This window comes from Canis lupus, chromosome 27 (genome assembly GCF_003254725.2).
Source record: "Canis lupus dingo isolate Sandy chromosome 27, ASM325472v2, whole genome shotgun sequence".
Taxonomy (NCBI): Eukaryota; Metazoa; Chordata; class Mammalia; order Carnivora; family Canidae; genus Canis; species Canis lupus.
Genome location: NC_064269.1, coordinates 25630016 through 25646879, shown reverse-complemented (window position 1 = coordinate 25646879; position 16864 = coordinate 25630016). Strand labels below are relative to the sequence as shown.

The 16864-nt window shown below is 35.6% G+C and overlaps 1 protein-coding gene across 2 annotated transcripts in view; it reads right to left on the bottom strand.

Annotated features, from left to right (window-relative positions):
• The window catches only part of GYS2 (glycogen synthase 2), a 60689-nt gene that overhangs the window by 23552 nt on the left and 20273 nt on the right, over window positions 1-16864 (bottom strand). For both annotated transcript variants that reach the window (XM_049102233.1, XM_025455318.3), the window contains exons 3-10: window positions 15574-15765; window positions 13163-13345; window positions 8026-8170; window positions 5442-5559; window positions 5139-5259; window positions 2707-2813; window positions 1720-1779; window positions 719-797 (exon numbers count right to left, since the gene is read on the bottom strand). In XM_049102233.1, the coding sequence (XP_048958190.1) occupies window positions 719-797; window positions 1720-1779; window positions 2707-2813; window positions 5139-5259; window positions 5442-5559; window positions 8026-8170; window positions 13163-13345; window positions 15574-15765 (1005 nt within the window). The remainder of the gene's footprint in view (window positions 1-718; window positions 798-1719; window positions 1780-2706; window positions 2814-5138; window positions 5260-5441; window positions 5560-8025; window positions 8171-13162; window positions 13346-15573; window positions 15766-16864) is intronic.

Here is a 16864-nt window from a genome sequence, read left to right as displayed (position 1 = left end):
AACAATAGGTCATTGGCAACATGTCAACCAGTCTTTATGCCTTCCATCCTGTGGGATGACACTAATGATGATGACTAAGTTTTGCGTGGGTTCCAGAGAAGGATAATAGGTTGAAGAACTTTCTTCAGATATTGTGAACACATGATACTTTTGTTTCTCACCTGCAGCCACTATAAGAAAGGCCTACACTTCTTGACTACTTTTAGGACTTGTTTGGAATGAATGTGTCCTGAAATCTTAAGATGAACTCCTCTCCTGGATCCTTCTAGCAAGGCTATCCTCTGACGGCACCTGCTGCCTCACTGTTATGACAAGATGTCGGCACATGCCTATCTTGCATTTTTGCAATGTCCGCTCAACCGAGAGATATTCACCTTTTCTCTATCATGACTCAAAATGCCATGCTTTTTGAAAATTTTAGGGACAATTTTGTTGCCATTGCAATATACACAGTTTTTCAAAAAGATATATTGGTTTCTTTCTAAAAATAGAAATTTTTTAAGTGGATACAAGATAAGTTCCATGACATTTTTTAAAGAAGCCCTGAGAAGCACTCATAAAAGAAAATAAAGCAAAGTTATCATTTAGGTGAATGCATAAGAATGACTTCTCTAGTTCTCAGGTTTATACATTTTCCAAGCTGGCTCATTCCAGTAAATTAAAATATTGATCTAAATAGATTTGAACAACCTTGGAAGGGATGGGCACTCTTTGTTACCTGAGTTGAAAAGATGGCTCTTTTCATAATTGTTACATCATCTCGATCCAGAATATTGTTCATGTCAGGAATTTCTCCTCTGTGGGGAAAACAATGTTCATCATAAAATAAAAATAACTGGCACTAATTTAATGCCACGTATGTGTCAGACAGCGTTCTGAACACTTTAAAAATAATTATAAAGCAAACATGATTTCCTGATGAAGCTCATAGACAAATTCCTAAAACATGAAGAAGTTTGATAAAAAAAGCAATTTCAATAGCATCAAAGAAAATTAAAATTCATTTTTAAAGTATTAGCGTTAACCATCAGAAGGAGAATCTCACTATATTTTGCCTACCCTTGAGTACTATGTTCTAAAGTGGACATAACTATCTTTCTTTATGTGACATAAAGATCTTTAAGTGACATAACTGGTAAAAGGAAATGATGCATGCCTGCCATCGTCAGTCAGGACAACAGAGCTTTCTCTTCATATTATAACATAATCTATATATTTTATATATAATCATTACTTTGTAATACATTTTAGTTAGATTTGATTAGATTCTATACATCTATATTTCATTTATTTTATTACATATTTAAATGTTTATTATTCATTAAGTAATATAGGTTAATTAACATTATTTAATGTTACTAAATATTTTAATTTAATATATAAGTAAGTGTATTTAATATATAAAGTCAACATATATTTTGACTTAAAAAACTCATGAAATCTTCCTCAGTTTCGCATTAATATATTAACCCTTAATGAGAGTTCCATTGAATTAGAACCTATTTGCACATGTGAATATGTTCTCATTTGTACAACCTATCTTAAGAATTTGTCAGATGAAGGATAAAACAAGATCTGTTCACGTGATATAATACATATTCAAAGGCTACTCATTCCTTTACATCTGGATTAAAAGAAATACATTATAGCATTTAAGTTGTTAAATTTGAATAGGGGAACCCTATAATATTTGAAGTGTTAAGTACTCTCAGCACCTACCTTAACAATGCATCATAGAGTTTCTTTCCAAATTTTTCCTTTACAGAATGTGCAATGTCCCTGTATGAATTGAAAGATTTTTAATTTAAATAGGGTCCCAATTCAAAATCTTTGTTTGCCAGTGGCCATGCTGATGTTTTGTCGTTATATTCTTTGAAATTACAGACCTCTTTTGTAGAACCTCCTCTACTGTGTTTCCTAGTTGCCAGTTTAGCTTGAGTTAAAATCTCCAGAGCTGAGGCACCAGAACACCCTGAGCAGCCCACAGAGCTTGACATTTTTTGACTTGATGAAATTAGGGCAAGTGTGGACAGCAGGGCGGGGGAGTGGATGGAAGTATAGGTGTAACAAGATGGGTAATTCATTGATAATTGTAGAATCTGGGCTATGGGCATGTAGGGAGTCATTATACAAATCTCCTTATTGTGGAATTCACATTAAAACATTTTAATGTGAATTTCACATTAAAATTTTCACATTAAAAATTTTTTTTTCACAATAAAATTTTTAAAAATTCAACCCATCGTTAAAGATTGCTGCAGAGGCTTTATCCGTCCATGGTGGCTCATTCCAAAGTTTTTATAGTAACACAGTTTGATAGGCACTACATAATCTAACATAGTAGCCTATAAGAAGAGAAACAAGTATCATTTGCGCTATAATAATCTTTACTTATTTTTTTTTTTTTACTTATTCGTTTGTGAAAGAGAGAGAGAGAGCAGGAACGGGGAGTAGATCAGAGGGAGAGGGAGAAGCAGACCATCTGCTAAGCAGGATGTCAATCCCAGAACCCCAGGATCATGAGCTGAGCTGAAGGCAGACACTTAAGTGTCTTGTGCTATAATCATTGTAAGGCTGTCCAGCACTCCTTGTGCTATAATCATCATAAGGAATAAAACAGTTCAAGGAGATATATCAGAAATTATGCATGTCAAAAAAATCTCTTTACACTTATTGCTTGAGAACATTCACAAAACATGAGATTACCATAGCTGTTTCCGCACTGCCTGGCCTTTCAGTGTTTCCACGTTGAAATTATTTGTCTTGGCAGGCATAATGAAAAATACCACTACCGTGACGTCACTTTTATGCATCTAATGAGGGATTAGGAAACATAACAAGTCAACTACCAAAGATAAAAGAAAACGTCAACAGATAGACTTTAAACTTTAAAAAGTATATAGTGTTTTAAATCATCTTTAAATAAAAGGAATACTTATTTATGATTTAGAGACATTAAACCCACCTTCCTGAAGCTTACTCAGAAATTTAAATCTGGCTTTCAGTCGAGAACTGCTGGTTAACAATTTGAAAATTCAGACATAAAATATTTTCATTAAGCAGCTAAAATATATAACAATGGCTAGTGATATCATAGTGCTTTTCTGTGGTTAAAAAAGTCACATCAATCTGAGCTGTCTTTAAAATTTCATATTGGAAAATTAATGGGAGTTTGGCTTTGTTTCATTCTATTTTTTTCTAGTTTTTATTCACTTTGATTTGCACAAAAAGAGTATTTAAACTTTCCTGTTACATGTCTTATCATAATGCTACATTTTGGTTTTTTAGTCTTAAAGTCCAGGAACAAGCAAAGGAAAATGTACTCAGCACTTCTGGTGTGGCAGGCACTGTGCTGGATGCTTTAAATGCATAACTTAACCCCATCCTCACAATAACTGTGCACAATAGATGGCTCTCTTTTCATCTTACTAACTGAAAGAGAGGCATGAGGGTATCAATTGTCTAAGTTCCTACAACAGATTATTGGTAAAGTTGGGATTAAAACTGGTGTTTTTTGATTCTATACTCTGTTTGCTTTCCCCTCTTCCCTAGTATGTCTCAGAAGGAAATGATATATCCAGTCGTGAGAATGGAAGCATAAACTTACTTAAAACCGTGAACATATGAATGAACATATGAATGTTCATATGAATGTAGTCTGGAAATGACTATCTCCAAAGTGTGGGCACCACATACTCTGTGGCCCCTTCAAGAGTCTATTAATTACATTCTATTTTAAAAAATCTATGGAAGTCATAGAATAGGAAACTCTTCAAGAGAAGTCAATGTGCTATGAAAGAATAAATGTACTATATGAAAGAGAATACTTTCTCCAAGTATTGTAATTATCTTTGATGTCTAGAATCGCAATTGGCTTTTTTTCATATTTAAAAATAAAGTGACTATTTAATAAATGTATAGATAAATTGATTAATCATGTCCCTAAACATGATATATGTTTGACATAACTTTGAGTCCATCTATAAAGCTTGTTGAATAGATACATACCAGGAAATAATGGACTAAGATTATTGTAGCCTATTCTAGAATAATCTATGTGGTCTTCAGTCCTATTTTAGAGTTTGATTTTTATTAATGTATTATTTCCTTAGTAAGTGGTATCAGTGAATCTTTTAGTATACTTGGTGCGATATCTGCTCTAAGGCAAAAATAAATTTATGTCCAAGGAAAAATATTAACTGGAGAAGAGTATGAGCTCAGGAAAGTTTAAATTGTCTTGGTATCTCAGTAAGATTGAAATTCTACACTGGTCTCCCGTAGCTTATTGTTATTTATTCTATATCTACATGATAGGATTAGAATATAAGTCAATAATTTTAATCACTAGCTATTACATGGTACCATTTTGTATAGCTGCTTCTATTGGCACAGGTTTTACTGCTGGCTTAATTGGGAAGCTATATTAAGTCCCACCTTCCTGAGCAAAAACTGAATCTGCATGAAAGTAGGAACCTCCTTTCCCCTCCTTGTTTCCATGTGGTGGGATATCTCCTGGTCTCATAGTTGAAGGCTCTTAATCTTAGGGAGGGGGTATGGCTGATGAGTAGGGAGAGGAATAGTTTGTGTATGACTGCCCTGATGTACGGAGAGAAATTGTTTGGTTGCCAGCTAGATGGCACAGGTTCCTCTGAAGGCCTTCTTTGGTTGAAGGAGGACAGCAATATGGTGAGATAGCTAGGTCTAATAGTAAGGTCCAATATCCGGAAGCCTATTGGTGCCATATACCAAGCCACATCTTCCATTAAAGTCTTTATCAGTTTTAAAGACATCAAATTTTGTTCTCCATTTGCTTGACTTTTTCATATTTATCTTTCAACTGGTTAACTCTTGGGACAGGGGAAGGAATGTCGTAATGTCATATTAAAATATATCACAATAATCTTGTGGTTCTCTTTTTAAAATACCTGATAACATAGGCAGATAAACAAATGAACAACGTGGTGATCCCAACCTGTAAATTGAAAGACTAGAGCCATTTTTAAAATAAGGTTGACATTGTAAGTGTTCACAACCACATATCTCTTGGAAAGTTCTTAAGAAGCCAGAAAGTTCTTTACTTCCCACAAAAGAAAGTCCTCCTATAAAAGTATCATGTGGCATTACTAGAGCATTCTTACCCTCAGCAGAAAATTAAGCCTGGATAATGCTTCTAGGAAGATGTCAGCACCTTTGTTTGAAAACTCATATCTCCCAGCAATGAAAAGGAACAAAGTCTTTTCAAGATCAAAGTCCAGATGACTAAAACAAAACAAAACAGTTTCAAATGAAATAAGGCAACAGCAACAAAATGTACAAATGAATTCTGTTAAAGTTCAAAGAGAGCTGGGAAAGACAAACATTTACTATAACAGTCTTGTTTTCTCTATGCCATAGGTCCCCAAAACACACACTATTTCTTTTTTAAATAAAGAAAAGCATACCCGTAGAAATGACCTCGAACAAAATCTTGGATCCTGGCCTTGTACATGGCATGTAGATTTTGAAACTCATGTACTGCCGAAAATTTCTTAACACTCAAGCCATTTGGAGTAACTACATCTGGAAAAGCAAAAATAATATCATGGCAAAAATCTTTTGAGAGAGGGTATCATTGTAGAAAAATAGTTTGTTTAGATACATAAAATTAGATGTCTCTTAACACTTCTAGTTTCTATCATAGAACCAAAAATTCATAAAACAGCACAATAAATTATTGAAATAGGAAATTAGGAGTGAGTGACAAAAATAACATTAACTAGCACAATGAAACATCTAATTAAAAGCACTAATAATAAAAAAATTAAAAAAAAATAAAAAGAAAGAAAAAAAAAGCACTAATAATGATTATTATAGTTTTCGTTTATTGATGTCTTATTATTGCTCTTAATACTCTAAACACTTTACAGTGTAACTCATTTAATCCTTGCAAGAACCAATGGAGTAGGTTTTCTTATCTGCATTTCCATAGGCACAGAGTTGTTAAGGTATCCGTCCAAGAACACAAGTGTCAGAAGTAGAATCCATGTAGTCTCCCTCCACATGTTGTGTCTTTAACCATGCTGTACACTAAACTACTTCTTAGCATCTTATTTTGACCAAAAGTGTGGGAAATGTTCTGTTCACTTGGAAAATTGGAAAGTCATGTCTTTCTTTCTAATTCCCAGAAGAGCTTACTCAAGTAGGAGGACATGTTTGGTTTTCAAGAATAATTATTAGTTTGTGACAAGAAAGATAGAGACTCTTCAGAGTACAAGATGGGAACTACCTAGTGACTTGAATACATGGGCTGCTGCATTTAGTAGCAGCAGAAACAAATTAAAATTTAAAAAGAAGCTATATAAAAAAAAAACCCGTAACACATGGCAATGGGCATTTTTGCAAAGGAGATTTGAGCTAAAATTATAAATATGCCATTGTTTTGAAGGATATTTTACAGTTAACAAGCTATCTTTTGAAATGATTCAACAAAATCAACCCAGGCTTCTTGGTCAGTTTTCTTAAAAACAAGAACAAACTGCCATTCTTCTGCTTTTTTACTAAGTAATTGGACAAATTCTATACTCCACAGCAGAGTCAATTTTAGGTTGTCAAGGTTTCTAGTGAAAGCCCTCATGTGAATAATTCCTATAGTCTTATCAGGATAGTAAACAATCCCCTCTTATAATGTATTTCTCTTTCTGAAACATTATATAGTGCTTAGTTTGTGCTAGATGCTAGTGTAATTGATAAATATTAATTTAATTTTTATAAATCTATATGAAGTAAGTTATTTTGCTATCCCAATTTTACAAGTGAAGAACTGATCTATAGAGAATTTAAGCTATTTGCACAAGAACAAGAAACTACAAAGTAACAGAGATAGGTTTTAAAACCAAGGCTACTTGGGGGCACCTGGTTGGCTTAGTCAGTTAAGCATCTGATTCTTGATTTTGGCTCAGGTCATGATCTCAGGGTCATATGATCCAGCTTAGCATCCGGCTCTGTGCTGAATGTGGAGCCTGCTTGAGACTCTCACTCTCCCTCTGCCCCTCGCCCCGTACTCTCACTTTCTAAAATAAATAAATAAATCTATAAAATAAAATAAAACCAAAAAATTTAAGACTTTAGTTAGAGAGAGAGAGAGAGAGAGAAGGAGAATGTGCATATATATGCACGAATGAGGGAGGGACAGGCAAAGAGGGAGAGAAAGAAACTCTCAAGCAGATTCCCAGCTGAGCGTGGAGTCCTATCCAGGCTCCATCTCACAACCCTGAGCTGAAATCAAAATTCTTTGGCTTAACCAACTGAGCCCCCAGGCACCCCTAATTTAGCCTTTTTGCATCCCATGGAACATAAAAGAAAAATGGACACTGCCAAAAGTTTCAGAGCTGACATTTTTATTCTACAAGTGTGCATACATACTGACCCATCTGTTTAGACTCCCTCCTGTGGGAGCATTCTGATTGTCCAGAATCAGAATCAATCTTTAGGCTGGGTATCTACCTCTAGACCAATCAGCTGTGACCAAGTGATAGAATCATGTTCTAGGAACATGCCTTTCAGCATTGTAACCTCTGGTAGGTCTGGGGATAGCTCTCAGAAAAGCTTTCAAGGTCACAGGGGAAGTAAAACAATAAGTTTCTACTAAATAGAATCAATGATGCAATGTCACAAGATGTAGGGCTGGAATATTCTCACACAAATTTTTGATATTTTTTTGTAATTTTGTTTCCTTAAAATAGAAAAGTTAACTTGCTTTACACACAGCAGGTCACTGTGACAACCCTAGAGCATAAGCCCATTTCTAGCATAACCCATTTATTCAACAAGCACAGACGGAACACTACTATGTTCTGGATATAGCTCAGTATTGGTTTTGCAACAGAGCTGACATTGAGAATTAAAATATGTGCAAAGATTTGGGTGGTAGCAGTGAATGTCATTTTTCCTCTATTAGTTTATACTTTTTTGTTTCAAACAAAAGTTTTAGACTCCAATGTCATTTAGGACTGAAAGGTGGGTGACGAATTCAGAGATAATAATTACCAGGCTTCCTCTTTAGCATATGTTCTGCTTCTATTGCAGTTATTTCAGATACTGTGGTGAATACATGAGCACAATGGACAGAGGCCCGCTCCATGCAATACCGGTGGTAAATCTGCCTTTCCCCAGCCTCTTTGTCTATGTTAAACTGTTAAAAAAAAAAAGAGAGAGAGAGAGAGAAAGAGAGAGAAGAGAAAAAGAAAGGAAAAAAAAAGAAAAGAAAAAAGGAAAGGAAAAGAAAAGAAAAGGAAGAAAAAAGCAAAAACACATATACATTTGATATACATTTGCTCATACAATCAATCCTTGACAAACATGAGGGTTAGGGGCATGGACCCCTGGTGTAGTTAGAAATCCCCATTTCACTTTTGACTTCACCCAGCACTTAACTACTAATAGCCTAGTTTACAGGAAGCCTTACCAATGATAAAAAACAGTTGATTAACACATATTTTGTATGTTATGTGCATTACATACTGTATTTTTACAGTAAAGTAAGCTGGAGAACAGAAAATGTTAGTTAAGTAAATCATAAGGAAGAGACAACACATTTACAGTACTATAATATATTTATTGAAAGGATCCATATATAAATGGACCCGCACAGTTCAAACCTGTGTTGTTCAAGGACCAACTATACTGATCCTTCTACACAAGTGAAACAAAATCATATATTATACATATTGTTTTTCCTCAATTCTGTGTAAAGTTTTATAACCACAAAAAAGTAATAACTTTTTATTAAACCTATTACTAAATGCACAGTTATGCATGCTTTAAAAAGTATTATTCACTTCACTTCTAAACTTCTTAAATAGCTTCTAAACTGCTATTTAATCCCTTAAGTAAATAGTTTTACTTTGCTATAATTACATAGAATTCTTAATTTTTTGGTATTTTAATATTTACTTACCTTACATCTTACAAATATTGAGCTAATTTCTTTCCCCAAGGTCCTTATCATATTTTTCCAATAAACAAAGAAACAAAGGTGACATTAAGCTCTATATTGAAAATAAGGATAATTATTATCACTTTAATTGGCTGGTGTGTTAGATTGTGCAATCATCCACAAGATATCCTGGGTATCTTAACTTAAATTAAAAAAAAAAAACTTCAAAAACCAATAAGCCAAGCACCAAACAATTAATTAAATAGTTGGCAACAGTTGTGGGCTTTTGCCATATTGCTTAGCTGAACATTATGTCTCACATAGCTGCAGATGAAACTACCAGTGTTTAAGAGAGAAAAGTGTATAAGGTTACTCACATTATATTAGCAGGGTGCATTCTCTAATAAAGATCGTTAGAAGCTCAACACTGGATCAGGCTCTCTTCTAAGCATGTATCATATTTCATCCTTATAAACCAACTGTGGTTTGTATTTTGTCTTCATTTTATGCAGGGGAAAATTGAAGCTTGTAAAGGTTAGGAAACCTGCCCAAGATCACATTCCTATTAAGTGTCTTAGCAGAGCCCTGAACTGATACCAAATCAGGCTGACTCCAAGCTTGTGCACTCTTCTGCTTTTCTATCCTTTAGACTCCGGTTCAACCAACAAGTCAGTCCCAACGATTACTGCACCATATACTGAAATAGACTGAAAAAAAATACTGAAAAATACTCATTATATGATTCTAGAGATTACAACAAAGAAATTCCTAGAGCATTCTATCTTAACTGTAATATTGTAATATTTCTGTGAAAATGTTTGAAACATGGCTCTCTATGGCATCCATAGATCAGCTGAAGTTAATTATCCTAAGAGCTCTATTTGATTGGTCTCATTTATTCAACCAAATCTCTCATTCAACCAACATTTGTTGAGTAATTTATTGTTTCTGTGGCCTTCAAAGAGCTTATAGATTAGTGAGAAAACAGGTTAAAATTAAGTAGAAATGAGTAAGTGCCTGAGGAAAGCATAGGATCAGAGTGGGACTGATTCACACTGGCTGAGAATAGAGAAATGTATCTCTTACTATGCAAGTGTTCATATCGTCAGTATCACCTTCAGAATTTAAGACTTTCAAGGGCAAGGACCATAACTTATTAATCTTTGTACCTCCAAGTTGATTGGATGAATAAAATGGCATTTGGACCAGGACATGAAAGTTTAATTTGAGGAAGGTTATTTTGGATTGAAAAATTAGCTGCCCTAAAGAACACATATATTAAGTCAAATAGCATGTGTAGGAAATAGCATCTGATATGACTGCAGCAGTGGTATAAGAGAAGATGACAGACAAGGCTAGAAAGTTGGCCTTTGTCCTATGTACAATGAAAAGGACCGAAAAGGTTCATTTAATCATATGGTAAAGACAGCTTATGCATAGGAAAGATAACTCTGGAAAAAGTATGAAATGTTTTATGCTTAGAAAAGTGCCTGGCACATGGAAAGTGCTCAATACCTTTAGCTGTTGTTACTATGATTGTTATTGGTTTTATTGTAGAGAGTAATAAGATTTCACATATGGGACAGCATTTAACATCTAGACATTTAGAGATAAGAAAATAGGATTTCTAAATGAGTAAACCAAGTATTCAAATATTTAAGGGAAGGACATATTTAAGCAAGGAAATATTTAAGCAGAGGCCTGGTGAACCTGTGAAAGGTCTCAATGAAGACAGGCATGTGCCTTTTCTTGGTCCCATGGTCCCCTTACCATGCAGGCCTATGGTATGCATGGCCACACCTGTGGTTTACGGCAATTCTAGGTGTTTATACATGTTGTCCACTTTTCCACATGCATATGATAGTCTGTTAAAATCTGTCTGGGGGGGCACTTGGGTGGCTCAGTTGGTCAAGTGCCTCCCTTCAGCTCAAGTCATGATTGCAGAGTTCCAGGATTGAGCCCAGAACTCTTTCTCTCCCTCTGGTCCTCCCCCCTCCTTCGTGCATGCTGTCTCTCTCTCAAAATGAATAAGTAAAATCTTTAAAAAATTAACTATAAAATCTCTGTCCGGTAATTCTAACATATAACATATCTGGCCCTGGTTATTTTGACAATGAATCTCACTTTCCTACATTTTCATGTATCTCATTACTTTTTGTTAAATTCAGGAAAGTGTGTATAAAAGATGTTTCATGTTGCAATTAGTTTTTGAGTAAAATAATTCTACTCTTTCTCTTTTTATACAAGTTAGGTACTTTCATTCTTGTTCCTATCTCTCCCCCATATTTACTTGCCTGAACCAAAGCTTACTGCAACTGATTCTGGGACTTGCATCAAAGACTAAATTATGACTCATTTCTTATGTTGAATGTTTAAAAAGTTTTCATGCATATATATAATATACACATAATTATATTATATATATTATATATTTAATTTATTATATAACATCCAAATTCTAAACCTACTGTGAGAATGGGATGAGGAGGATCTGTAGGAAATGATTATGGGGGACTTTTCTATGAAAAATAATTATGAGTTTAACTCAAAATCACCTGGGTGGCTCAGTGGTTGAACATTTGCTTTTGGCTCAGGTTGTGATTCTGGGGTCTGGGATCAAGTCCCACATCAGGCTCCTTGTGGGGAGCCTGCTTCTCCCTCTGCCTATGTCTCAGCCTTTCTCTCTCTCTGTCTCTCACGAATAAATAAATAAATAATTTTTTAAAAAACAAATCTAGTTCCTAATTACTTGTGATCTCCTAGTCACTCTGCTGGACAGGATATTTTACTAGAATGATGGGTTGAGACTGACTCAGCTCACACATTTCAACCAGTGAAGAGCCTTAAAATGGGAAGATACATCATATTTGAAGATAAAATGGTATAAATACTAACCTTTTGTCCAAGGGATAATATTGTAATATGTAACTACACACTATAATCATTTGTTACTTAGAACAACTAATATTATCTAATGAATTTTATTAGTGGTTTTTATTAATTGTTACTATATAATGGTCTTAGATGTTCTGAAGTAAAATATTTGATACGCCTCTCCAATATTTTGTCTTTCACAAAAATCAAAGTCTATTCTTTTCTAGAAAACAAGATTGCTGAGCTTACCATAGATCAGTGGCTTGACCTTACTAGTGTATCATTATCATATACTGTCAGGAAATTTCCCTTATTTGACTTTCTGATGACTTTATTTTAAATGTACAACTTATGTTTAAAATTTGACCTTTAGGTTAGACTGACCTTTTCATAGGAAAGCTCTCTTTAGGACCACATTTAACATTTGCTCTGCAAATGTTAAAGTTTGTCAGAAAGAGCTTTCCTACACTCAAAACATCTCTGGGATAGTAGAAAAGCTTTCCATTACCATTAACTAAGTGTTCATGTATTACAAACACACACACACACATATTCTGTTTCATAGAATTTTAGAACTTTTTTAAACCACAGAAATCTTTAGAAATCCACTTTCCAAATTCCTAATTTTCCTGACAGTAAACAGAACCCAAAAATGCTAAGTTCATTTGATTGGCAGTATAGATACCAAGTCTATAAAACCCTGACTTTCTGGTATTCAAATGCTTTGTTGATATCACTGACATGGTGATATAAAGGTATAATTTTATTAATCTGACTTAACTGTCAGCAAATAAAAGAAAACGTCAAAACAGAATGACCTTGGTCATAAAGTTGGGCAGTCTTTTAAGATAAGGAAACCCAATTATTTGGTCACCAAGGACCCTGTTTTAAAGAACTGTCTTACTCAACCCACACACCAACTCCACCTATACATCACAGGGTTACAGGAGAAATCTGACCATCTGTTCACTTGAAAGAGAGAGGAAGACCCAGAGTTGTACGCCTAGAACACCGGGTCTAGCTGCCACTCTGAGCTGTGTGTGGATCCAGCACCCTCACAGTGTTTCCTTAGCTTCATACACGGGAGTCCAACCCACTTACACCTGCTGTGCCTCTTTGGATCTTGGCTTTACTGTTCCAAAGTAGATACACATCCAGCCTGTCACCACTACGCTCTACTGCACTCTGACGATTAAACTGCATCAACTCTCTGTCACCTCAAGGGAGGCTTTGTCATGAATGTTGATTCATTAAAAGGGCATTTCTGCCATCTGGTTGGCAGATGGAAATGTAAAGATCAATACTTCTCATCCCTCAGGTCCAAGGATCAGAAAGAAAGGTGGTTGGGTGGGGGAAGGAGGGAGGACTTTTTACCTTATCAAGATGGTTGTAGAAATCAATGTTTGCTGCACAGAGATACCTCCCAAGCAGTGTTGCATGAGTGGTAAATATTGTAGCAATGGGAAGTTTCCGAGCTCGAGAAAGGATCAGCCCAGTTCCTGCCTGCCATTCATGGAATTGGGCAATGACATGTTTCCCATCTGCATGATCTGTCACCTACATCAGAAAAGAAGCATTTAGAAGAGTTGTTGGTAAAGCTTGATCTTGACCATGGCCCACAGCATAAGGAAAGTTATCGTGCCCATAAATTTTTGCAAAATTTAAAGAGAGCTAAGCAAGAAGTATGCAGATTTAGCCAGCAGAATAGTTTTATAGGATTTAGCTGCATGTTCAAAAAGCCCACATATTTTTTTGGCATAATCCTCCCTTTCGGTAATGAATCAGATTTATTTTTGTAACTACAGAGGGGCCTAAGAGAACAAATGTACAGTAGGTACTCAATAAATATTCGTTGAATGGATGAATGGATAATAGCAATAATATCCTTGAAGATAACACTGAGCAGCCGAATCACTGGGCACTACCTACTTACAAACTTCTTTTGAAATAAACAATAAATGACTTCATGTTTTAAGTCAGTCTTATTTGGATTCTTTGTTCTTTGAAGCCAAAAGCACTTTAATATACTATTTTAAGAAAATGGAAATGGGTAGAAGGTTAATGATTTGCTTAGAGGCAAATCCTATTTTAGTAACATGCCGAGGACCCAGGTCTAATCCCAGTCTAGTTCTAAAACTAGACGGGGCATCAGTTTCCCTGCCTCAAAGTTACCTTGTTTCACCCTTACAGAAATTTAATATTTGCATTTCACTACCTTTATGACTGCCTGTTTCCTCAATGAGGGAGCAGAACTGATAATGCAAAACATGCACATTCAGAGAGACTGAGCAGAGAATTGGGAAATGGAGAGTTCACCCAAGAAGGCAGTTCTTGCACTGAGAGGACATCGGTGTCACTTGGAAGGCTGGTCAAGCACAGGTATCTGAGTCCCATTGCCAGATGATCTAATTCTGGGCTGGGGACAGGAGTTTGTATGTCTTTTAAGTTTGCAGCCAATGCTGCTGGTGGTGGCCTATGGAAATACTCTGTGAAAACCACTGACTTAGGCTGGACCTTTGTAGTTTAAAATACCTACTCTTGAAAAAGTTCCTTACAGTAATTAACAGTTGCACAGATCAGTGGTAGCCGAGAGATGACAGCAAAAATAAGGCTTGCTCAAGTGCCTTAGATTTTTGTCAATGTCTTTATTTGCCATTTGAATAAAAAAAATTATGTTTCTGTAATAGCTTTACTTCAGAGAACATTGGGGCTTTCACTTTCTTGCTTCTCTCTTCTCTAGATTCCTTTAGCAGAAAGGATGAGAACAGACACACACACACATACAAGCACACGCATGAACATATACATGCACGCACACATGCACACACAGGCTGGCCTCAGCCCTGGGGGTAGTGGCTCAGGGAGGCAGTTTGCAGAAGAAAAATTGGTTCCACCAACCAATGCTAAAACAAGACTGTTAGCACCCTCACCCTGTTCTCCTATTCTGTCACCAAAACAAGGTAATGTTACTGCCCCTTCACCTTTCCCTTCACCTTAAGGCAGCCTTTTGTGACTATTGAATATGGCTTCATCAGCAAGAAAGGGTGGTCAAGGGGACACACTGCCAACATATAGTTCTGTGATTTATCCTTAGACTATATCCTCACTTTGCTAAGGATGCTCTTCCCTCACCATCTGATTTTTAAGTTAGGCATAATCATTTTGAGGTAATGCAAGAAATGCAAAGAAATCTTTCTGCCATGCTTTGAGAACTTGAGAGCACAGGCTTGGTTCATTTCACAAGAATTGGTACCTAAAGCTCTTGGGACTTGGGCGGACTTGGGGAGGTTTGTTTTTTTTGGGGGGGGGTATTTCACTGCTAACAGATCCTTCACAACTAAGGAGATCACTTCAACCCTTAGAAAATGATGAAAATATACAAAAGCCACTGCAGTAGCACAAGTACCCATGCATAAACAACACCAAATATTTCAAGCTATTTTTTACTCCCATAAGTCTAGAATTCATGTGCATAGTGCATGATGTATACTGTTTTTTGCTTGTATATATATTACTTTCTATGTATCAGGCAATATAATGGGTTGTTTTATTCTATTTAAATCTGACATGTGGTACATGCTAATAAGCACGATTATTAACCTGTTCCAAAGGCTAGTATTTAGTTAGAGGAAGGCTGAATATTTCCTCAGATTCTTTTGAAGTGTATTAGGACAATCATAATGACGTCATCTTACTTAGCTTAATCTAAAAATCACAGAATCATTGCTGGGCACAGAGCACAATTATGCTTCTCCTCTATTGTATGTCTATACAATAAACTGTACCTCTTTTAAGAACCAGGCAGTTAAAGATCCAAATATTAGCATATCGTTGGCTTCTCGGTCATGATAAGGGATGCCGACACTGCATGCTTCCCAGAGGTCACCCTTCCACCTGTCCAGGTTCCAAGCCGAATAGCCTATGTCAAATAGCACCACGTAAGGACTCCCTTCTATCAGCCATCTTCCAAAGTGCACCTGCCATATTAAAGAACATACAGCTTTGCAGTTATACCAGGGAGAAAAAGGTATTTGTGCTTAGAGTAGATAAACTTTATTTAGAACTCAACAGCAGACAGTGCAAACTATACAGGGAAATGTAGTGGTAACACAAAGCATCTGATATTTGAGCCTGAAGATGGAATGGGCTTGCATCCATTCATCTAAACTTCCAAATTCCTATCTTTCATTAAATTTGGTCATTTTAAAGATGAAGTATCTAGATCTCTGTAATCTCTGCCCTTCTCTTTCTCCTGTGACCTTGAGCTCATGGTTTTAAGATTTAATATCATGGTCTATGTTTTTATGATAGAGTACTAAGGTGAACTACTCTGTATCTTCAACTTGCAGTTGGATATAATGTCTACAATGTTACTTATTTTACTTTATACTAGAAAAATCTGCTAGAAATATCTGTTTCTATAATATTCCATGTTAGAAAAATCTGTTTCTATAAACAAACGTAAATGATTCTCTCATTCCTCCTATAAAAAAAAAAAAAGTGACATAAAGTGTTTCCCAACATGGTTGCTGCCAGGTGTCCTAACTAAATATATTGCCCAAGATAACTGTATCTCTTTAATCTAGCAGCTCAAAGTCTAATCCTGTTTTATTTTCAAATTGAATTTTTATTCCTATTTTATCTTGTGCAAATTTTAATGTATTGGCTATCTCACTTTTTTTCTAATCGTAATTATATAATCACTTGTATATGTAAGTTTTAACTTTCTTTTTGGCCTCTATTTTTTCTGAATGAGTAATTTACTCATTCTTTTGTCTTAACTTTTATTCTATGTTTATTCTCCTATTACATGGTATGCATCTCCATAAATTCGCTTCAAACCCTTGGAAGCTGGCAAAAACTAAGAGCCCTTCATTGGGTACCCAGGCCTCTTTAGTAAACTGGACGTGTCCACATTGCTTAGTCATTGACCCTGTGACTTCTGAATCCGGGGAGCTTACAAGCCCATTTGATCATCACTCTCTTCCATAGGACTCAGAAATGCATGATGGTATCTCTCCCATCTAGCCTTGGACAACTCTGAAAGACCCCCATTAACTGTCAGTTGCTTTCATT